This window comes from Phaseolus vulgaris, chromosome 4 (genome assembly GCF_051622355.1).
Source record: "Phaseolus vulgaris cultivar YP4 chromosome 4, ASM5162235v1, whole genome shotgun sequence".
In the NCBI taxonomy this organism is placed as follows: domain Eukaryota; kingdom Viridiplantae; phylum Streptophyta; class Magnoliopsida; order Fabales; family Fabaceae; genus Phaseolus; species Phaseolus vulgaris.
Genome location: NC_143501.1, coordinates 44264847 through 44289019, shown reverse-complemented (window position 1 = coordinate 44289019; position 24173 = coordinate 44264847). Strand labels below are relative to the sequence as shown.

At 30.8% G+C, this 24173-nt stretch overlaps 1 protein-coding gene across 2 annotated transcripts; it reads left to right on the top strand.

Annotated features, from left to right (window-relative positions):
* Window positions 1-5274: 5274 nt before the first annotated feature.
* On the top strand, window positions 5275-8626 carry LOC137837715 (cytochrome P450 704C1). Of its 2 annotated transcripts, none has more exons than XM_068646816.2 (6): window positions 5275-5848; window positions 6286-6501; window positions 6597-6887; window positions 7090-7410; window positions 7711-7914; window positions 8046-8626. In XM_068646816.2, the coding sequence occupies exons 1-6, from the start codon at window positions 5549-5551 to the stop codon at window positions 8238-8240; spliced, it is 1527 nt and encodes a 508-aa protein (XP_068502917.1). In that variant the 5' UTR covers window positions 5275-5548; the 3' UTR covers window positions 8241-8626. The 2 variants fall into 2 exon arrangements, 1 of the variants encoding a protein (XP_068502917.1); XR_016520419.1 differs by having other exon boundaries at window positions 5414-5848; window positions 6597-6891; window positions 7093-7410.
* The last annotated feature ends 15547 nt before the right edge of the window (window positions 8627-24173 follow it).

Below are 24173 nucleotides of genomic sequence, written 5' to 3'. Positions count from 1 at the left end.
TTTACCTACCTTACTAAAAAACTTTTCACCTACTTTATATGGTCGCAATTCATTGTAGAACCTTTTAAGTATCAATAGGCAAGGAGAAAAAAAATTCTAAAACTAGACGAAGGTTAGTAAACTTAAATATGTATCCGCACAAGCAACCTACCTTACACAAAATGTTAACTACTTTAACTTAGGTTCCAGACCGTTATACATTGCACTGCACTATATAATTTTTCAAAAGCTCAATTACTTAAACCAAGTTTTCCCACTGCCATACAATGCACTGCACTAAATAGTTTTTCAAAAGTTTAATTACTTTAATCAAGTTTTCAAGCTGTCATACATTGCATTGTACTGTAGAGTTTTCCAAAAGCTCAACTACTTTAATCTAGTTTCCACGCTACCATATATGCACAGATACAGTTTCACCTACCTTACACCAAAACCTTTCACCTACTTTACACAGTTACAACTTCACTGTAGAGCTTTTTAAGTCACAATAGGTAAATAGAAAAAAAAAATCCTAAAACCACCGAAAGTTAATAAATCTAAATACGTATCCACGCAACCTACGTTCAACTACTTTAACCTAGGTTCGACACTGCACTGCACTATAATGTACTGCATTGTAGGGCTTTTCAAAAGCTCTATTACTTTAACCTAGTTTTCACGCCGCCACACACTCCCTCTACTGTAGAGCTTTTCAAAAGCTCGATTATTTTAACCTAACTTACATAGCGGTTAACTCCACAGTAAAACTTTTCGCAAGCGATTATTTTAACATATCTTCCACGACCGCCATACACTTCGCTGCAGGATTTTTCACTCACAACAAAAGTAGTTATCCAAACAAACACTCCGAGCACACATTGTCATCCAGAGTTATAGAAACAAAAACACAAAAATATGGGTAAAAAATAATAAACATAACTACATAACAAATTTGAAGACCAAAGGAATACAAATAGAATTGTTGGAACATAGTTCGTTTCAAACAAAAAAAAATTCCCTATCATTTCATAGTTACTTCTTCACAAAATATGTTGACTATATTTATATTTTTTTAGTGGTTACATGTCTCCTGAATATGCAATGCTCGGACATTTTTCAGAAAAGTCAAATATTTCCAGTTTTGGAGTGATGATTTTAGAAATTATTAGTGGCAAAAAGAATACAGATTCTTATGATCAAACACATGGTACCGGTGATAGCCTTTTATGTAATGTGAGTATATCATACAACAATTTGGATCAAAGGAATTGTTTTCTACTAATATAGGTTACATCTTCATTCATCATTTATATTGATTCAATTGCAGTGCTTATTTAGAATTTTAATGCAAAATTTGTTAGGTTTGGAGACAATGGAAGAATGAAACAATGTAGATATTAGATCCCACTATAAAAGAAACATATTCTGAGCAAGAAGTTATTAGATGCACTGAAATTGGTTTATTATGTGTTCAGCAAAATCCTAATGCAAGACTAACAATGATGGAAGTTGTTTCATATTCATTTGATTGAATTGTCAGATCGAAACGAGCAAGCCTTTTTCTTGCATGGAAGAATGGATTCAAAACCATTTCCACCTTCCAAACAACATACCAATGGTTGCACCCCATTTTCCATTAATGAAATTCCAACAAGTCAATTTCTTCCTCAATAATAAATTGTTTTTCCTAAATTTCTAGTTTCTATAGAATTAGTAATTAATAATATGTAATGGCCTCATGTTATTTCTATCCGATTAATGTTATTTACTTCTAAAAAGAACTCAATTTAGAAATTTAGAAAAGAAATACTATAACATATTGAAATTGTGATATCTTTCTTGAGATAATGTAACCTATATGACATGTAGTTAAATTTTATTATATACATTCACTATGCTCATCCTTTCAAAAAAATCAAATTTAACGATGAATGTTTACCCATTGACCTAAATTCGTAGATAAATTCAACATTACTTATAGATATTATCAATTGATCTGAATCCGTAGGTAAATTCAGTTTTACCTACGTGTATTAGCCACATATCTAAATCCATAGGTAAATTCAACTTTACTTACAGATTATTACTCTCATTTCTCTATGCATAAGTAAAATTTACATTAGTCACAAATTTTACCCATGAATCTATATTCAAAATAAATTCAAAATTATTATTAATATAAATATTTTTATTAAGAATATAAATAATCCTAATAGTTTTTAAAGGATTAATAATATAAATAATATTAATCATAATAATTATATACATAATATTAAAAATATTATTATAATATACGTAATTACATAATTATAACTAATATTCATAAATAATAATAATAATTATAAATAATAATCATAACTAATAAATAACATTATAAAATTAATAATATTAATATAATAATTTTAATAATATTATTAATATTAATATTATAAATATTATTAATATTAATAATATTAACAATAATATTATTAATATTAATATTATAAATATTATTAATATTAATAATATTAACAATAATATTAATAATAATAATAGTATATATAATAATTACCAATAATAATCTTAAAAATAGATATAAGTAATATTGGTAAATAATAATTAGAAATAAAAATAAAACAAATAATAAATAAAATTTAAAAAATAAGATATGTTGAATTACATATAAGTTGAATAAGATATGTTGAATTCTAGTACTGGAGTTGATAGGTAACTACTGTTTTCGTTATCCACGCGCGCACTATCCATAGGTAAATTGCCTGCGCTCTCATTACATACAAATTTTGATTTGTGGTAATAAGTAAGTAATGATGATTTATCTACGAATTTTGACTGTTACCTACGAAATTTTTCAATAAATAAATTGTTATTTTCTTCTAGTGTTACATTTTTTATTTTAATACATTACGTTTCCATCATTATAAATTAATTACTTTTTCATTTATTTATTTTGAGCTTTATATAGAATTAAGTTTTTATATTACATATTTTCAGGATATATAGTAACAAAATAAATTAATATGCATTATTGTTAAACATAGTAAAATTTTAAAACTAAATATTACTTTTAATCCTTTTTATGTTTTAGTGTTTTTGTATTTTTTTTATTAATGTTTAAAAGTTTTACTTTGGTACTTTATTTTTTAAAAATTATTATATTTATTTTTAATAAAAATGTTAAATAAGTTATAAGAGGTGAGTGACATAAATAAGTCTATTAATCTATGTAAGGTTTTAATTAAAATTACTAAAAGAAGTTTTTAAAAGCATAAATTAAAATATTTAAATATGTTAAACTCTGTTAGGTTGTGAATATAATGAAAATATGCATTTTAATCTATTCCTATTTAATATAAAGAATTTACAAATGTAGTTTTGTAAAAAAATGTCAAAAAATATTGCTATAAAATGTAAAGTCAGAAAGAGGTGGCACGAAATTTTTATTGTGAAAAATGTTACTTTGTCAAGATTAATGGTTACAAATACACTGACAAAAACTTTTCCGTTGCTAAGTTGTAAAATGTAATGAAGAAATTCTTTACAAAATTATTTAATATTTAAGTAAAAATATAAATAAAATAATTAATTATTATATTAATTAAATTATAGATTATTTTATAAATTAAAAAAATTATTGATATCTAATATAGTTTTTATTATTAATAAAGTAGTTTTTAAGTTGGTATTTAATCATTGACTACTAAAATATTAATAGTTAAAACTTTGATAGTTAATTTAGATAACAATTTAAAAATTATTTTATAAATTTTTATTAATAGTAAAAATCATTTTAAATATCAATAATTTTTCAAATTTCGATGTTAGTATCTAATTTAATTAATATAATAATTAATTATTTTTTATTTCTAAATTTAATTACTATATAATGATTTTCTTATACTAATTAAACGTTATTTGTCTGATGAAAATGTGTTGATGTGAGAGGAAGACTAATGTTGTAAGTGTAAAAAAATAGACTCTCACTTAAAGCGATAACGCGAGTGTTTTAAGGAAACAAGTTACTTATAACTTAATGCAATTTTATTTATGTTTAAGCGATAAGTGGACTTTTAGTGCTTGAAACAAATACATATTTTGTATCATTTTTTCGTGTATTTTTGTGTTTGTTTCTATTTTATTTCTACTGTTTATCCAATTTTGTAAAAATCATTAAAGTTAGCACAGTGGTCTTTACATTTGATATAATAGTCATAGATTTTTAGAAAAATATTTTAAACATTCGTAATTTATAAAGAGTTTGAATTGAAATACAATAAAAACAAAAGTTGTTTAGAATGAGGAGAGAAATCTCTCATCCAATCCCCTAGGATTGAGTGACCAAAATCTCCAAAATTCTTTCATTTACTATTTTTTTTTATATTTTAAATATTTTTCTAGATTTTTGGCATTTAGTTTACATAAATACTTGTGAAAAGTTTTAAATTTTTTTTGTGTTGTTACCTAATACAAATTTAACAAACATTTACATCTTAGATATTTCATATTTCTATGTTTAAAATTTTTATTTTGTGATTATATCATTTTGCATACTATTCTCATTTGTGTTTGATATATGCATATGGTCATTATAATTGATATTTCTCTATATTTCAAATTTTGATTTTAAGCTAAAACTAATTATTTAAAAAAAAAAAATCAAAAATTGTACGTCAATGAGTGCATGGTCCGATATAAATTTACGTTATCTCTTAACATACATAAATAGTCTTAAACATTAAAGGTAAAAGATCTCTTTTAGCCAAGTGAGAGGCTAAAAAATGCTATAAAAGAGTAAGAGAGAATCATGACACAAATTAATCTCTATTAATGTTAATAAATTTTTTAAAAGGAATTAATATTAAACTTCTAGTATTATAAATTAAACCACAAAATAAACAAATATTAATTTTAAATTGATTAATAGTAATTAACAAGAATCATACAGTTGATTTTTTTTTCAGATTTCGACATCTTCACTTGCTTATTAAATATATTGATAACATTTTATTTTCTTCTTAAAATTCTTTTTTTTCATAATTTTGTTTTCTAAATTTTTATTTTTTAAAATATATATCATGTATCACGCCTATCTTTAATCTTTAATTTTTTTTATTAAAAAATAATTGAGATAACTAATAATTAGGTTACGTATTTATTCTTGATGCAGACTAATAAATATCTTCACATCAAAACCATTACTATTACCTAAAATGATTGCTGTAGAAACAATTACGTAAACCTAATTTAGAAAAATCAAACCACTCTTTGAGAACCTATACCTATACCTACTTGAAATTTAGAAACAAATTTAGTAATTTAACCTTTATTATATGTGAGGATGCAACAACACCGACATTTTCTACCTTCATGGTCATTATCCTATACTATATATAACCATTTTCTTTTCACATGCAAATTGATCATATAATAATCCTTCATGGCCATTATCCTATACTACAAATAACCACTTTCTTTCCACATGCAAATTGATCATATAATAATCTTTTTGTCAACTATCTCTCTCTTCATCTTCTCTGACCAAACTTAGTAGCCTAATTAACATCTTCACATTATGAGATTCTTGGAACTTCATTGTGATCCAATGTCTGCAATTGCAGCCTTTGCAGCTATAGCTCTAACAGTGTTCATCATATTCAGAAGTTTCATACACAAGAAAGGAAGGTACCATGTGGTTGGGGGAACTATGTTAGACCTGTTGTTCAACTTCCGAAGTATGCACGATTACATGACTAGTCTTGCCAGAAAACACAAGACTTACCGGTTGCTTGGGTTTCACAGGAGTGAGGTTTACACAGTGGACCCTGTCAATGTTGAATATATCCTCAAAACAAACTTTGCAAACTATGCGAAGGTACTAATTAATTCTCAAAGATTTTTCTGGTAGAAACACTCTTTTATTATCTGAATATGCATGATTTCAAAATCTACTACAAATAAATTCATATTCTAGAGCCTAGTTTTTGCTAGTAAGGTTCAGTTAAGTACAGGAGTATGAAAATTTCATGAATGAACTTCAAACATAATTTTACAATATGATCGATAATCTTTCTGCCTTCAAATTTCATTTTAACCCTGTAGCAAACATATATATACCTTTTGATCTCTTTGGAAACTCAAGAATCAAGATAAAACAACATCATGAGTTTCTTACATGTTTTCTGTGAAGATTTTGCTTATTTTAATCATGGTACCATAATTTGAAATTTAAGTTTGAGTTCAATGATCGGAAATAGGTGACCATGATGACATAGTGGAGCCTCAAATTCTTATTCTCGTGTGGTGTTACAGGGCTGGTACCACTATGAGAAATTGACAGATCTTTTAGGCGATGGAATATTCACAGTGGATGGCGAGAAGTGGCTACATCAGAGAAAGGTTTCGAGCTATGAAATTGGCACCAAAGCAGTGAGAGATTTTAGCCTTCAAGTGTTCAAATCCAATGCAGTAAGACTTGCAGGAGTTGTTTCAAAAACAGCTATGTCAAATAATCCAGTTGACTTCCAAGTAAGATTTTGTTACATGCTTGATACAAAGAGGTTAAGTCCATTATAAAGAAAATAAAGAATCTATAATATTAATCTCATGGTGTTTATTGACAGGATCTGTTTATGAAATCAACCTTAGACTCAGTCTTTAAGATTATCCTCGGTGTAAACTTGGACACCATATACGGAACATACGAAGAAGGCACTGAATTCTCCAATGCCTTTGATGAAGCAAGTGCTATAACGTTGTATCGGTATGTTGATGTTTTCTGGAAGATCAAACGTTTTCTCAACATTGGATCAGAGGCAGTACTTGGAAACCTTATTAAAGTGGTGGATAATTTTGTTTACAAACTAATCAGAATTAAGATAGAGCAAGTACAAAAGTCACAATATGATTTTCCTGTGAGTAAAATTTTTACCCACACTTCTTGTTATATCAGAGTAAATAGTACAAGCATTCACAATGTAAAGGCTTTATATGCTGGCATACAATCATAAATTGTTATATATTGTAAGTTTGTTGAATTTTACCATAAATTTTTACACCGATTGGACATAGATATTAAACTTTTGCTATCCATTTGATACGCAAATCTGTTGACAGGAGAAAAAAGCAGATATGGTGTCAAGGTTTCTAGCATTGAATGAGACAGATCCCAAGTACCTAAGAGACATTATTCTCAGCTTCGTGATTGCAGGAAGAGATACAACAGCTGCTACCCTTTCCTGGTTCTTTTACATGCTATGCAAGCATCCTCATATCCAAGAAAAAGTTATGCATGAAGTTGGAGAAGTAACAAAGTTGAAGAACACTTGTAATATTGATGAACTTGCAGATAGCCTAACCGATGAGGCCCTGGAAAAAATGCACTATTTGCATGCAGCTTTAAGTGAAACCCTCAGACTTTACCCTGCGGTTCCATTGGTAATGAACTTGTGCACTGTATGCATTACAAATCCAATGTTAAAAAACTAAAAGAAAGGTTAATTATGTTGAAATTTCACTCCTCTAAAGAGCATCAACACTTTAGAAGTGAAAGTGTTTCGTAATTTGTTATAATGTATTTTATCACAATCTCAAAAGTTGATTTTCTAACAAATTATCCTCCAAATGGAACACTATTATTGTACTTTATGTTCTGAACTGTACAATTTAGAGAAGAAGACAAATCTTTTCGGCCTCAGGAGTCCATTCTATCTAAAGATTTTGTATGTGATGATACAGGATGGCAAACTTTGCTTATCAGATGAAACTTTGCCTGATGGATTTAGCATTAGGAAAGGTGATTCTATAGCATATCAGTCATATGGCATGGGTAGGATGGAATTCATCTGGGGTGAAGATGCAGAGGAATTTCGACCAGAGAGATGGCTTGATGAAAGAGGAACTTTCCAACCAAAGAGTTCTTTCAAGTTCACAGCCTTTCAGGTTAGCAAATGCAAAATATAAAAAAAGTGACAATATGTGAAGAATGTGATGGACTAAGAATTTGAGTAAAAACACACTGCTTTTATGAGTAATTGAAAAACTTTGAAATTCAACTTGTTATCACAATGCAGGCCGGTCCAAGAATTTGTCTGGGGAAAGATTTTGCATATAGGCAAATGAAAACTTTTGCTGCTGTTCTTTGTCATAGCTACAAATTCAAGCTGGCTGTCCAAAATGAATCAGTGAATTATAAGACTATGCTCACTCTCCACATTGATGGTGGCCTTCATCTGCATGCTTATCAAAGATTTGAGCCTATGGGTTAGAAGTTGTGGCTTCTAAAAGACCAATGCATAATATGTTGTATGTTAGTATTATGTTTCTCCTCCTTTAAAATTTGTGAATAAAAATGCAGTGTGTTTAGTGTTTGGTTGAAACCAACAGTAGTTGGTCAGTACTCATTAGCTAGCAACATTATTACTGCAGTGTGAATAAAGAAGTGTAGTGGATGAATAAGACTTGTAATGTAACTAGTCTTTCTCCACGGGATCCTTTATTTTCAGGGTAGATTATAATAGTTGTTTAATTTATAACATAGATTTAATAGCATTTTTTTCTCTGTAACTATATCATATGTTATTGTAAGATACATAATGTTACAATAAAATATTTATTATAATACTCGTGACATCAGAGAAAAGCATTGCTTGACGAATAGGTTGGTACTAGTTTTGTTTAAGGATGTATTTGATAGCATTTTTGAAAAGTACTTATTTATCAGGTGGTCACTAATTTATTGACTTATATTGACTTAATTAAGAAAAAAAGAAGAGAGGTGTTTTTCTTTATGAGCTACCAGGTCATTATGCACCTTAAAGAACACATCCTTTTATATCAGGATTTTCATGGGGAGATAGAAAGGGAGAAACTGTGAGTGTCTCTGGTGAGAAAAGAAAAGAAGCTATCAAGAGATATAGTGAAAAAGAAAACAAGAGTAACCAATGTGTCATGTGCATATATATATATATATGAGAAGCTAGTTTGGAGAAGAGGTTTTATATCAATTATCATATGTATATGGTTCTCTCTGTTGTCTCATTAGATATCTTTGGAGTTTTTTTGTGTTGTTATCCACCTTGTTAGTGCGGATAATATTTTTTTGTTAATTCTTGGAGGTTCCAAGAGAACTTGAACTTGTGGTATCCATTAATTATTAGTGAACTTTTTCCTAGACTAAATTATGTGGGTTTTTCCTTCATATTGGGTCTCTCTCAGGTGCATTCATTGTTTTTTCTATTATTTATATAGGAAAGGATTGATATTAATTTTGCTTCCTCTTGTTATTTTTTATTTATCGTCCCAAAAATTGGTATTAGCTCCTATTAGGAGCTTTGTCTTGTGCTATGAAGATGGGAGATGGTGATAGTGTTGAAACCATGATTAAATTGGATGCTACCGATTATTCAATGTGAAAATTCTTAATGGAAGACTATTTATTTTGCAAATACTTGTTTGATTCTATTGAAGAATAAGATGTTAAACTAGCATATAGATATAAGGGAAATGGATAGATCAATTTGTTTATCATCATATACCTAATGAGTTTGTGGCTTACCGTTTATGGAAGAGATTAAGCAAGTTTTTTTAGTCTAGAAACTCCTTGAACAAGGCATTCCTGATTAGGAAGCTACCAAACTTGAAATACAAAGATGATTCCTCAATTGTTGAACACTTGACTAGTTTTCATAATATGGTGAATCAGATGATTGTAAGGCTTTGTGTCTCAAGTAAGAGGCACACAACTTACTAAGTAAAGGGGTCAATGAGTAAATAAATTAATAATGAATGATAAAATAGTATTTGACTGGTAAGGAGCGGGAGTTCCCTAGTCATGATTGTTATTTGATGGACTTAGAAGAATAATAAGATTTATATCTATTATCAACTATTAACATTGAAAAATGTTCTCTCCCTCACAAGTACGAATGTTTTTTTCTGCCCTAAATCCATCAAGTAAGAGATATTGTAGAATAGTGAGTTAAAGATAGTGAAACATTGAATTATCATTCATCTAATTGGATCCCTAGAGCATTGAAAAACCATCTCTCATAGAAAGAATGGGCTAAAGTCATTCATCTCATTTTTAGAGCACTAAAGGGTAATATCTTATAAAGAAAGGTATGCATACTATTCCTTTAATATATGTTGTTAGAATCACGTAATTTTAAGATCTTGTTTTAGTTTTGTATGTTATGTAGTTATAAAAAAAATTAAGGTTTTACGTTATGCTTTTACATTGACCATTATGGAGATTGTGTTAGATGAGTTACTTGCATTGTTGTTTTTTAGATCATCAACAAACAATTTGTGATATGCATTGAGTTTAGGAGTAACTTTAACACTAGTACCGGCCATAAGTGCAAAAAATAAAATAAAATAAAATAAAAATTGAAAGTAAAAAAAATCTCATTAAATATCAAGAGTCGAAGCAATGATACCAATCGATGAGAAAGTAGAACGGACCATTCTGATATTCAGTTTGAGGAAGAATATTGATGTGACACTCAAAAAAAATGAGAAGGTGAGTGATACGTTATATGGTTTGATTGCCACAAGTTACCTTAATAAAATCAAATTTGGTTCTTATAACTCAAAACTCCATAAAGTTCTCACCAAGAGAAAACTCAATTTTGTTTCAAAATCCATATCTCTTCTTGATTGCATTTCAAGTACATCCTTTTATAGGCCAAATTATGTAAGGCTCTCTAAATTTCACATTAATCCTCACTAAGTAATCTTTAATGCTCGGTGGTAATTAACCCCTACCATGTTGTCTCTAATTTTCATTAAAGGCATCATAATTTCTCACCATGAGAATATGACTTATTCACCTTCTTGTAGGTTTTTAACTTCTCATGTGACCATTCAATCACTCAATTAAAAACATAATAAAAATTTATTATGTGGCACCTCATGATTATTTATCTTATTAATTGATCAATTACCATAATTATCCTATTATATTATTGGTAATTACTTGATGGACGTAATTACTATTACCATAAATAATTAGGGTTTCCCTTTGGGTGTATTATAAATAGAGATTACCAGACAACTAAAGAGACACCCTCATATTCTAACATCACACGGCCGAAACTCATTCCCTAAAGGGATTTTCGAGCCTCTCATCTCTCTGTCTCTCTACTCACATAATTCCATTCTAAGCGATACACCCTAAAGGGGAACCCGATCAAGATCATGTCTTCGTCCCTCAGTCATACGATCACGGGTCTACTAGGTATTATTTAATCATCATTATTCTCATTTCATTATATGATTGAGGAATCCTAATCCAACATGTGGTATCAGAGCGTTTATGTTGCTTAATCGATTCTTCTTTCGTTTTCCCTAAATTTGGAAAAAACGAAGATTTTGATTCAACCTATTGATTTTCGATGTTTTTATTTTGGTATATTATTGAACCACTTATTTTCGAAAATCCACTTTGATATTATAAAATAAATTTTAATTTTTTCGAGATCCATAATTATTTTAAGATTTTGAAAATTAAAATTTAATATGAATGTTATGTGTTCTTCATAATTTTCGTGAGTATTCCCTTATTTGGAATGAAATTAATTTTGATTCTATGTTCATCATCATTATTTTTTGTTCGTATGAATTTTCGAAAATTAGGAATAAAGAATTTTCAGAAATTAATTATTCCCTTAATTAGGAAATTTTGAAAATAATATTTTTCCTTAATTCAAATTTTCGAAATACAATTGATTCCCTTAATTAGAAATGGATTTGATTTGATTGTGTTTTCCTAAAAAAAAATAAAATTGATATCTTAGTCTCCAAGTTTTTCCTTATTTAGGATAGTATATTCTTGCCTTATTAATTTTCGGGTATTATTATTATTATTACTATTTTCGAAAATAGCAGTCGTGTCAAACTTGGAAACATATCAATCTAATTAAAATTTTGAAGACCAAATCTAAAATCAAATCCTTAATATTCCGCTACTCACCTTATCGGGTTTACGAGTAACATATTTACGCGTTTCCTTTTATTTATCGAATTAAATATGGTAAATCTCATGATACCGTAATTATGTTTAAAAAAATACTTATTTTGTTAAACTCTTAAAAAAAATATTAGGTTTGACAAAATTAAAATTAAAATTTTTGCTTAAACTTAATAATAGGAGTCTCCCTTCTGTCCAACGATGATGGGTTATGTCTTGTTATTTGAGTCTAATTAAGCACCTTCACTTACTTGTGAGTACACTTAATTATTAAATATTCACATGACATTTGCCTAAAAACACAATTACTTCTATTCTGTCCAACGATGTTTGTTGCACTTGTGTTTTGAAAACTTAATATGTGCATAAGCTTAAATGTTCACTTCTGTCCAAAGATTATGTGTCACATTCTTATTGCACATACCTTACTTATAATTGTTCATTATGCTTAAATAATTGGTAATTAACCAAAGTGAAAGCTGATTATTTAAGTAGAACCCAATCTAGTCTATTATTTTGATGTTATAATAGATTTTATCACAACTTCATTATTATAATGGTTCTTACTTATGTCTGCTTTAGATCTAAGTTTCCCTATGTCACTCTAACTTTTTCCTTAGCCTAGGTATCTTAATTTGTCGTCTAACCAACCCCTAATATGAAAATTGAGACCTTGACTGGTGAAAATTAGTGAAGGTTTCCTAGTCCACTTCATTATGACTTCTCTTCCTTCTGCGTTTGAAGCCTTCAAAGTCTACTATAATACTCAGAAGGACAAATGGTCCATGAGTGAGTTGATTGCTATGACTGTTCAAGAAGAAGAGCGCCTGAAGCTGGAGAAACCAGATGTTGCTTACCTCGTGGCTATTGAATCGAAGAAGCGGAAGGGCAAATTCCATTGAAAAAGGAATCTAATAAGGTCCCTAAAACTGATGCAAGTGCACCCTCCAGCTCTAACAAATCCACTACCAAGTCCTACTGCAAGTTCTGCTGCAAGGTAGGACATAAGCAGTCTAAGTGCTCAAGCTTTAAGGAGTGACTAGCTAAGAAAGGTAATCATCTAAATATGATAATTGAGTCATTTAATTTAAATGTTCCAACTAATACTTGGTGGTTTGACTTGGTTCTATGGTTCGTGTGACCAATTCAATCCAAGGATTCCTTACAATCCGGAAGCTGGAAAGAAACCAAAGAACACTTAAGATGGGGAATGGACAAGAACTATTTGTCGAAGCTGTTGGAACCTTAGAATTACTTATGAAAACTGGAAAATGTATTAAACTTTATGATACCTTATATATTCCCGAAATTACTCGGAATCTTGTATCAGGACCAAAGTTAGACATTGATGGTTTTTATGTCAATTGTTAGACCAAAGTTAGACCAAAGTCATGGCAAACTTACTATTTCTTTAAATTCTCAATTGTTTGGTACTGGTTTTCTAGATAACGGTCTCTATAAGTTAGAACTAGATGATAGCTTCTCCAAATCTTTGTTATCATATAATATTAATGAGAACTTAACAAAGACCAGGAGAAAAAGAGACTTAGAAACTTCATCCATGTTGTGGCATCAACGTTTAGGCCACATTTCACGAGATCGCTTATCTCGACTTGTGAAGGATGAAGTCTTACCATATCTCGATTTCACTGATTTTGGAACATGTGTCAAATGCCTCAAAGGCAAAATGACATCCACAACTAAGAAAGGTGCCACTAGGAGTTCAAAATTATTAGAACTTATTCATACTGACATTAGTGGCCCTTACAGCATCGTTGGAATAACAGGACATAATTCATTTATCACTTTTATAGATGATTATTCTTGTTACATGTACTTGTATCTCATTAAGGAAAAATCTGAATCACTTACAACGTTTAAAGATTATAAAACTGAAGTTGAAAAACAACTTGATCTTCAAATAAAAGTTGTGCGATCAGATAGAGGAGGTGAATACTATGGTAGACATACTGATTTGGGACAAGCCCCTAGTCTATTTTATGAGTTTTGTAAAAGCCAAGGGATTGTGAACCAATACACCATGCCCGGTACTCCTCAACAAAACGGTGTTGCTGAAAGGAGAAACAAGACCCTAATGAACATGGTGCGTAGTATGTTAGCCAACTCCAATTTGCCCTTATTCCTCTGGACCGAGGCATTAAAAGCAACAGTTCATATACTCAATAGAGTTCCTTCCAAATCTGTCCCTAAAACTCCTAATGAACTTTGGACTGGAAGGAAACCGAGTCTTAGATATATGAAAGTATGAGGCTGCCTTGCTGAAGCTAAAGTTTATAACCCTTTCTTAAAGAAGCTTGACATGAAAACAGTAACTTGTCACTTCATCGGGTATCCCGATCACTCAAAGGGTTATAGATTTTATTGTCCTTCCTACGTCACCCGCATTGTAGAAACCAAGCATGCTCATTTCCTGAGGATTTCAAGATCAGTGGGAGCAGTGACAATCCTTACCTAGATTTACTAGAAGTACAAGAGGCGGGGGGGAGATCTACATCAACTACTAATTTGCCTCTGATCACTCCTCTTGTACCCACTCCGCGCGTCACTGCACCACCTACTCCACGCTCAGAACCTGATGCTACTCTGAATCCATCCGAGAATGAAGGCACCCTGAACGACAAACATCAGTACAATGCAGAACCCGCTAATCAGCTCAGGAGGTCATCTAGAACTAAAACTGGTACTAATTTTGATGATTATGTAACCTACCTGACTGAAGCAGAAATGGATGCCGGAAGGTATACCGATCCTACCTCTTACAATGAAGCCATTACTAGTGATCAGTCTTCTGAATGGAATAATGCCATGCTCGATGAGCTTGACTCCATGAAGAAAAACAATGTTTGGGATCTAGTAGAATTACCCGACGGAGTAAAACCCGTAGGATCTAAATGGGTGTTCAAAACCAAGCTAGATCAGAATGGAAACATTGAACGCTTCAAAACAAGATTGGTTGCAAAAGGGTTCACTCAGAAAGAGGGAATTGATTATCAAGAGACCTTTTCACCTGTCTCTCGAAAAGATTCCTCAAGGATCGTAATGGCCCTCGTAGCTCACTTTGATCTAGAGCTACATCAGATGGACGTCAAGACCGCTTTCCTTAACGGCGACTTGTATGAAGACGTGTACATGCAACAACCAGAAGGTTTTAAACCTAAAGGTCAAGAACACCTAGTCTGCAAGCTGAAGAAATCCATTTACGGGCTGAAGCAAGCCTCACGGCAGTGGTACATAAAGTTTGATGAAGTCATGAAGAAACAAGGTTTCCTTAAGAATCAAGTGGATCAATGCACCTACCTCAAGATGAGTGGGAGCAACTTTACTATACTTGTCCTTTACGTAGATGACATTCTATTGACAAGTAATAGTATAGACATGTTGCATGAGTCAAAGCGCATACTTTCGCATAATTTTGACATGAAGGATCTCGGAGAGGCCGCTTATGTTATTGGCATCGAAATATACCGAGATAGAGTTAAGGGGATTTTGGGATTATCCCAAAGGGCCTACCTTGACCGTGTCCTCACTCGTTATAACATGCAGCATTGCTCTCCTTCTGTGGCTCCAGTAATTAAGGGAGATGTTTTCAGTTCTTTTCAATGTCCAAAAACAGAGGCTGAAAAAGAGCAAATGGCGATGATACCTTATGCATCTGTAGTTGGAAGCATTATGTATACTCAAGTCTGTACTCGTCCGGATATCGCGTACATTGCTGGAATGCTAGGCCGGTATCAATCTAATCCTGGTCTAGATCATTGGAAAGCAGCTAAGAAAGTACTTCGATATCTACAAGGCACAAAAGACTATAAGTTGACCTATAGGAGAAGTGACAGTTTAGAAGTGGTGGGTTATTCTGACTCTGATTTTTCAAAATGCAAAGATGACAAGAAATCCACTTCTGGGTATATCTTTATGTTAGCAGGCGGGCCTATCTCATGGAAGAGTCATAAGCAGCAATTAACAACAACCTCAACAATGATGGCAGAATATGTTGCAGTGTACAATGCAACTTGTCATGGAATGTTGTTGCGAAATCTTATCGCTGGACTCAAAGTCATTAACTCCATTTCCAGGCCATTGAAGCTTTATTGTGATAACTCAGCTGCCGTTAGTTTTTTGAACAATAACAGTTCGAGTGGCGTTGGATTATATCTTGATACAAAGTACTTGTTCGTACGTGAGCGAGTTGAGGAAAATAAGCTTTGTGTTGAGTATATTAGTACTAAAAATATGCTTGCGAATCCGATGACTAAAGGTCTCCCACCTAAAGTATTCGAAGAACATGTTTCGAAGATGGGATTATCTAAAGACCTTATTTAGCATATTTGTACTTACTTATGTTTAATAAAATTTCCTCATTTACCTTGATTTGTGTGTCCTTAAATATGTTTATGCATGCCTAAATATACATAGACACTAATTGTACAAATCAAAGTCTAAAGGGCTTACTTATCAATTGATCCTAAAATTTACTTAAGTTTTAAATTTGTATTGTAGTATGATTAATGGGGGTCTTGAGTTGAATATTGATTCAAAGACTGTATTTCTCTGCTACAATTACAGTTTAGGACTAAAATGAGTATTAAAATCTGGCCAGACTTATCTAATGCTCATAATAAATAATCCTTTGGCCAAGTGGGAGAATGTAAAAATATTATGTGGCACCTCACGATTATTTATCTTATTAATTGATCAATTACCATAATTATCCTATTATATTATTGGTAATTACTTGATGGACGTAATTACTATTACCATAAATAATTAGGGTTTCCCCTTGGGTGTATTATAAATAGAGATTACCAGACAACTAAAGAGACACCCTCATATTCTAACATCACACGGCCGAAACTCATTCCCTAAAGGGATTTTCGAGCCTCTCATCTCTCTGTCTCTCTACTCACATAATTCCATTCTAAGCGATACACCCTAAAGGGGAACCCGATCAAGATCATGTCTTCGTCCCTCATGGGTCTACCAGGTATTATTTAATCATCATTATTCTCGTTTCATTATATGATTGAGGAATCCTAATCCAACATCAATCACTCAATTAAAAACATAATAAAAATTACAAAAGAAAACCTAAATTATACTGACCCCAAAAGATCGTATAAGATAATAAGTTAAGACAACACTTTCTATAACCCAGTATCATGCTATTAGTAGAAGGACAGAGCTCCAACCTTAAGAAAAAGTGAATAGGGCCAATAACCTTGATCCCAAAACTCGTATTAAAATGATTCTTGACAACGTTCAATTCTTCTACATTGTTTGTGTTGAATCAAAGTGTGATCAAAGGCTTTGAAGAATCCAAATCCTAGTGTTTGACGGAAGGCTAAAGTTATTGTTGTGTTTAGAGTAGGATCTGGGTAGTTTATTTGTGTAATCCACTCTTTGTTGACTCTAAAGCTAAAGTGTTTTCAAATCTTTTAAATTTAAAGTGTTTTTCAAACTAAGTGAAAACAACCTATTGTTTTGTCGAAACAACCGATTGTTTTACTCTTAGTTTTTTTTGAAAAGGTTGAAAACTGTTTTGGTTGGTTGACTTGTTGTCAAACCAAAACAATCGATTGTTTCGTGCTTTCAATCGATTGTTTGTTTGAAAATCCTAACAGAATCTGTTTTGTTAGTTGAGTGTGCTTTAAATGATTTTCAAACTGAATACGCTCCTGTTTTAAATATTTTGACCAATATTTGAAAGCTATAAATAGTTTATTTATGTTTTATAACAAACAAGGAAAAAGAAAAACAGATTTGAGTTTTTCAGAGATTGCTTTCAAGATTTGAACTTTCACTATTCAGCTTTGGTTTTCTCAAGAGAGAGTGGAATAGGATTACATTTGTATTGATTTCATTTCATTCTGTAACAAGTGTAATTCGTTCTGAATACTTTGTAAATTTTGGTGTTGTAAACCAAGGAGTGTTGTGTGCTCTTGAGGTTGTCAAGATCAACATTCTTGGTGTGTGTGTGTTGAGCCAAAGGAAGTGTGTTTCTTGAGGGGTTCAAGGTCACTTCTTTGGTGGTTTTGTGTGTAATATGTATTTGATTGCGTAGTGGATTGCCCAGTGGATTCTGGGGACTGGATGTAGCTCTTGGTTTAAGAGGAACCAATATAAATTGTTTGTGTATCTCTTTCTTCCCTTAAACTCATTTAAATTTAGTTGTTGTTGATTTACTGGTATAAACAACCGATTGTTTCGAAGAAACAACCGATTGTTTTTCTGGTGCTTTGTTGTTGTGTGCTTTGTTACTTGGCTAACTGAATTCCTAATCTGGTTTCCTGCAAAGAATTTCATTCTAGCTGAAAAAGTTTTTGAAAACCCCCTTTAAACAATCCACCCCCCCTTCTCGTTTAAGGCCATATATTCTAACAGTTTGTACTAAGTATAATATAATTGACATACACAAGAATGGCAAGCAAAGAGACACCCTTGATCTTTGCAAATAAAGAGTAATCAGAGGTACTTTGAACAAAGCCCCAGGATACAAGAGTAGAAGGAAGTTTCAAATTTCATTCTCTACTAGCTTGCTTTAAACCATAAAGATATTTTTGCAATTTGCAAACTTGTTGTGGATAACTAAGATGTAAGCCTAGTGGTGGAATCATATATACCTTTTCTTTCAAGTCATCGTGAAGAAAAGCAATGTTGACATCAAGTTACTCTAAGAACCAACCTTTTGTTATTGCAACTGATAGAATAAATCAAACAATATTATACCAGAGAGAATGTTTCAAAATAATATAAACCCTTTATTTATGTGTACCCCTTAGCAATCAATCATTTCTTAAATTTTTAATTGTACCATCAAACTTATGTTTAATTTTGTAAACTCATCTACATCCAGTTAGGTGTTTTCCTGAGGATAATTCACCGAGGACCAAGTTTGATTTTTCTCAAGAGCAAGTAACTCCTTACTTATGACTTCTCTCCAACAATCATATTTAGAAGCCTCATCAAAAGAGGTGGTCTCATTTTTAGAGAAATTTTTAGCACAAGAAACAATGTTGTAAGACTAAAAAGAATTAACAGAAGACAAATAATTTTGATTAAAACATTTAATAACTAAAGACAAATGAGTAGGAGCTTGAGAGAGAAAACTTGTGTGAAAATCCTTAAGTACTCGAATCTTTTTCTTGTATGACTAGAAATACATAAAGGAACACTTGATGATGAACTCATTCATATTTCCATTGGAAATAAAAATAATAGATTCATGGTTTGAATTTGTTTGGACGTAATTGTGTCCAATATTTTTCTCAGATGAATGTTGGTGTGTGATTATTATTCTTATTGTAGAAAGGCAAAACATCGACAACTATTTTCAATTTAAAACGGAGGCTATATAACCGCATTTGATAAACATGTAGTCTTAAATCGAAGAGATAAGAAGGTGGCTATTTAGCCGCATTCGTAAATTCGATTTATAAATGCGGCTATTTACCATAGTCGCATTTATAAATCGCATTTATAAATCGCATTTATGAATGACGTTTAGGGGTTCTTTTCTTTTTTGTTGTTGTTTGGGTTTCTAATCAAAGTTCTCAACTTCGAACAGGTCATTATTTTAGCATTTCTTTTAATCTCTTAGTGCATCCATATCATACATCTTCACATTCTTAGTATTTCATGTCAATCTGAATCTGACATTTTCAAATAATGGATTGATATTGGAAGGCCTGATAACCAAGAACATAAATAAAAGTCAAGAAAACGAAAAATAAAAATTTCCCAATGAAACACAAATATACGTACGACGGAGCAAGGCGGCAACAACAACGAGGAAGACATGGTAGAAAGCAAACAAAAACCTTCCCAATGAAATCGTGACCTTAGCAATGACATAAGACAAATCAATAGAGAAACGAAAAACATATAAAAATCAATGGTGAAGAAGAAGAGAGGAAGACAATGCTTATCAATGCCACGAAGACAATGCAAAGAAGAGAGAAAGAAAAGAGGAAGCACAAAAGAGAAACGAAGCGCAAGAAAAAGGAGAGTATGAAAACTTATAGTGGCGCGCTTCTGAGTTAGGGTAAAAAGGGTTTTAAGAAGGTGGTCATTTGTAATAGTTGCATTCTTAAATCAAAGCGCTTGATTTAAGAATGCGGCATTACAAATAGTCGCCTTCTTAAATCAAGTTAATTTAAAAAATATCACCGCATTTTGAAAGACCGCGTCAGACCGTAAAAAAGCATTAAATAATGGGTAGTTGTTTTAAACTTTTGTACTAGTGTAGGTGCAAAAGCAAAAGACTGAGGAATAGGACCAACCACCGAGAATCTTAAGAAAAGAATTCATAAAGGTGTTGTCCACATATTCAAGAAAAACATTTTATGTCTCTTGATCAACATGGCTAAAAGGGAACATATTTTCATAAAATAATACATTTCTTGAAAGAATAATGTTAATACTCTTTAAGATGAAAAGAGTATAACCTTTTGGTACCTTCCCTATATCCTAAAAAAACACCTTTTCGAACTTTGGAACTAAGCTTGTCGTGTGAGGCACAAAGGGTACTAGAAAAGGCTAGACACCCAAATATTTTTAAATGGCTAAGATTTGGTAAATGATAATGTAAAATCTCAAATGTGTTTTATTTTTTAATAAAGAAGTTGGTGTCATATTAATGAGATGAATGACATGAGTGACAATAAATGACCAAAATGTTGTGGGCTAATTTGATTGAAAAATGAAATCATAATGTGTTGGTGCTTTTGTTCTACAATGTCATCTTGTTGAGGAGTTTCTACACAACTAATTTGGTGAACAAATTCCTTATTGTTAAAAAAATCACGCATAATGTTTTGCAAACTTGTTCTTGTTTCATAATTTCCTTTTAACAAACATATACAAGTGAACTTGGTAAAGTCATCTACCAAGGTAAAAATATATTTGTAACCTTCTGCATACGAGATTCTATGTGGTCTCCAAATATGAACATGTGATATTTCAAAAAAAATTGGTGGCTTGGTATTGCTAAGCAAAAGATGGTTTCTTTTGTTTTACAAAGTGACATACATCACAAGCAGAACAAATGGAAGTATCAATATGAGAATAGAATAATTTGAAGCATGTCTCATGTGACAATGCCACAAATTTTTTATTTCATGAACTATACTACCTTTATTTTTATTACAATGTAAATTATCATCTTACAATTTGTATTAGGACTTCTTTTCATGGTGTAAAAGAACAAGAAATACTTGAAGTTTTTAGTTAATATAACTTTTTCACCCTCTCGGTTGTAGCAATCAATCTCCATGAATTTTTCTAAAAAATAAAATCTTTTGAGTAATGAAAAAGAGTAATACATACCATTACTTTTTTTCAATATTGAGATAGAAATTAGATTGACAGAGAAAGCATCAATGAATAACACATCATTCAATTCAGCAAGATTGACATATAATTTGTTACTATTATGTAGAGACACTTGAATTTCAGAAATATTTGTGATTGAGGGGAAAAAAATCTTTATCAGAGAAAATGTGGATAGTAATCTCTGTGTCTAATATGATTTTTTACCCGAAATCACATAATTAGTGGAATTATCATATGAGGTAGTGACATAATTGAAAGTATGATGAAAGGAATCAATTTGGGATGAGAAGAAGAGCCCACCAACTATTAATATTACTTATGAGTTAATTTTTGTTTGGTATATGTTGAATCTTCCTTAACAAAAATCCTACCTTCTTGAAATTTCTCCATTTTAAGTGACTAATGACATAATTGCATAGAAAAAAATAATTAGACATATGAATCAAAGCTCTTTTGCACAAGTTCTAAAAAGAGCTATAATACCATATTTACAAATCATCACCCATAGAAAATTAAATAATAAGAAAGTGATAAAGAAAAGAGAAGTGGTTTTTTTTCCTCTTACATTTCTCTAAAGAGCTAGATCAAATGGTATATTTACATAAGTGTTGAATAATAAATGTTAATAAAAATAAAAATATAAAAAAAATAGACTATTGAGATTCCATAAGTGCACAATCATGCACATTATCTTAAAATTGTGACTTGTAACTTACAGTTGAAAAAATTGGCACAGATAAGTTTGTTGGATTCTTTCAGGTTTCCTTTGTCTAAGAACTAACATGTGTATTTCATTTAATTAGAGTTTTTATTTGTATAAATATTTTATATTTTAAGTATATAAAATTTATTCTAAGGTTAGTGATATTTTAATACATACATCACTACAAGAAATAATGATGGTAGAGTCTCCAAAAGAGTGATGCAAAGAGTAAAAAAGAGACTCTAAATGAGACTAATGTGGGCTTAGCGTCTCAATAGAAATGGAAACTAATATTTTGGTGGCTATGCATTAGAGACGACCTCCAATGGGACACAAATTTACAAGGTAGTGTTGGCTAAGCCTATATAAAGAAAAAAATATATATTATTTAACTATAGCGTAGGTTTAGGGGACACTAAAATAACTATAAAACTAAATAATTATTAAGAAGTGTACTTTAAGTCTTTTCACCTACTTATATACTATGAAATGATCCTAATCTTTAGTCGATTTGAGATCTCCAACAACACCCCCCTCACCTTGAGACTATATATTATGGTTGGTTCGATAACGAACCGATAGCATGTGGCCTGATAAACCCAACAAACAATCGCTAGGATAGGCTCAAAATGACTCTGATTCCATATTAAGAAGTGGACTTTAAGCTTAATTCAACTTCATAAAACTAGCTTATAAGGTGAGGTTTACACTCACTTATATACTATGAAATGTCCTAATATCTAGTCGATGTGGCGACGCCATTGGGGAGACTGCATGAGATAGCAAATGTGAGTAAATTTTCGTTAACTTATTATTATTATTTTAATAATTTTAACTTGCATCCTATTACGAAGTGGACTTTAAATCTAACTCAACCTCATAAAATCGAATCATGAGGTGAGGTTTGAACCCACTCATATACAATGAAATGTACTAATCTTTAGTCGATGTGGGATCTCCAACACATCCACTTTGTGTCCACATTCTAGACTCAAATTATTTTGTTACTTATTTGTTTTCATTATATCTACTTTGTGTCCCCATTGTAGACATTAACTTATTATTATTATTATTTTAATAATTTTTAGTGAGTTAAATGTCTCCATTGTGGACACAATGTTTGACATTTATTTTTGTGTCCAACTTGAGTAGACTTCACTCTAGTGACTTCTTTTTATAGCCCTCACTTTTTGTTGGAAGCTAAAATGGATTTTTCTTGTAATGCATTAATTTATTTATTTATAAATTTTAAAATAATTATATGATTTACTTCTGATGTGAGAGTAATAAGAAAGAAGACTCATTTAAATGGCTTTTACATCATTTATGTATTATATGAGTCATTATAAATACAAGTATTGTTAATTTTTACATAATAATATAAATACATATTTGAATAAATTTATATTTATTTTTATGAGAATTGAGTGTTAACATAATTCAAATGTTTCTCTTATTATAGGATATCGTTCCATTATTGGAGAATGACATGTTGCAAATACAACATTAATGGTCAATTTATCTTCTTCAACATAGTTAGGTTTAGTTATATTTTGTTTAAATACTTTAGATTTCTTTTATGATAGTTTGCAATGTTAGATAACTTAAGTTAGTTACTATAACTGTTTTTTTTTCTGCTGAAATTTAATACTCCGATATCAGATATCAGTGTACAGTCTTTTATTTGATGCCAAAACAAACCATGCATTTAAAAAAAAAAACTTATTATAGATTAGTTATTAGTATAATTAACATAAGATGTATGTCACTTTATATACTGTTCATCCAGATTATGTTTTTTTTTTATATTTAGAGTGTATATTGGTTAGATAGTTGATGTAATTTGATTTAAGTAACTTTAAGTAAAATAATTCATTGGTGTTGTTTATTTTAATGGAAACAGGATAGAGAGTTAGAAGTTTAACTAAACTCTAAAATTTACCAAGTAAAATGACAAGTTCAACTTGCATATATTCTCAAAATTTCCCAGTAGTTTCTTGAGTGCATCCTTTCATTGTTAGAGTACGGAAAAAACTTCAAAGTCATTCACTATAAACTTATATAAACAAATTCAATTGATTTCACCATTCACAACCACCATTATAATTGCAATTATATATCATTCCTCAAAAGTACCGAGACTAACACAAACTACATTAAGGTCCCCAATCTCATACG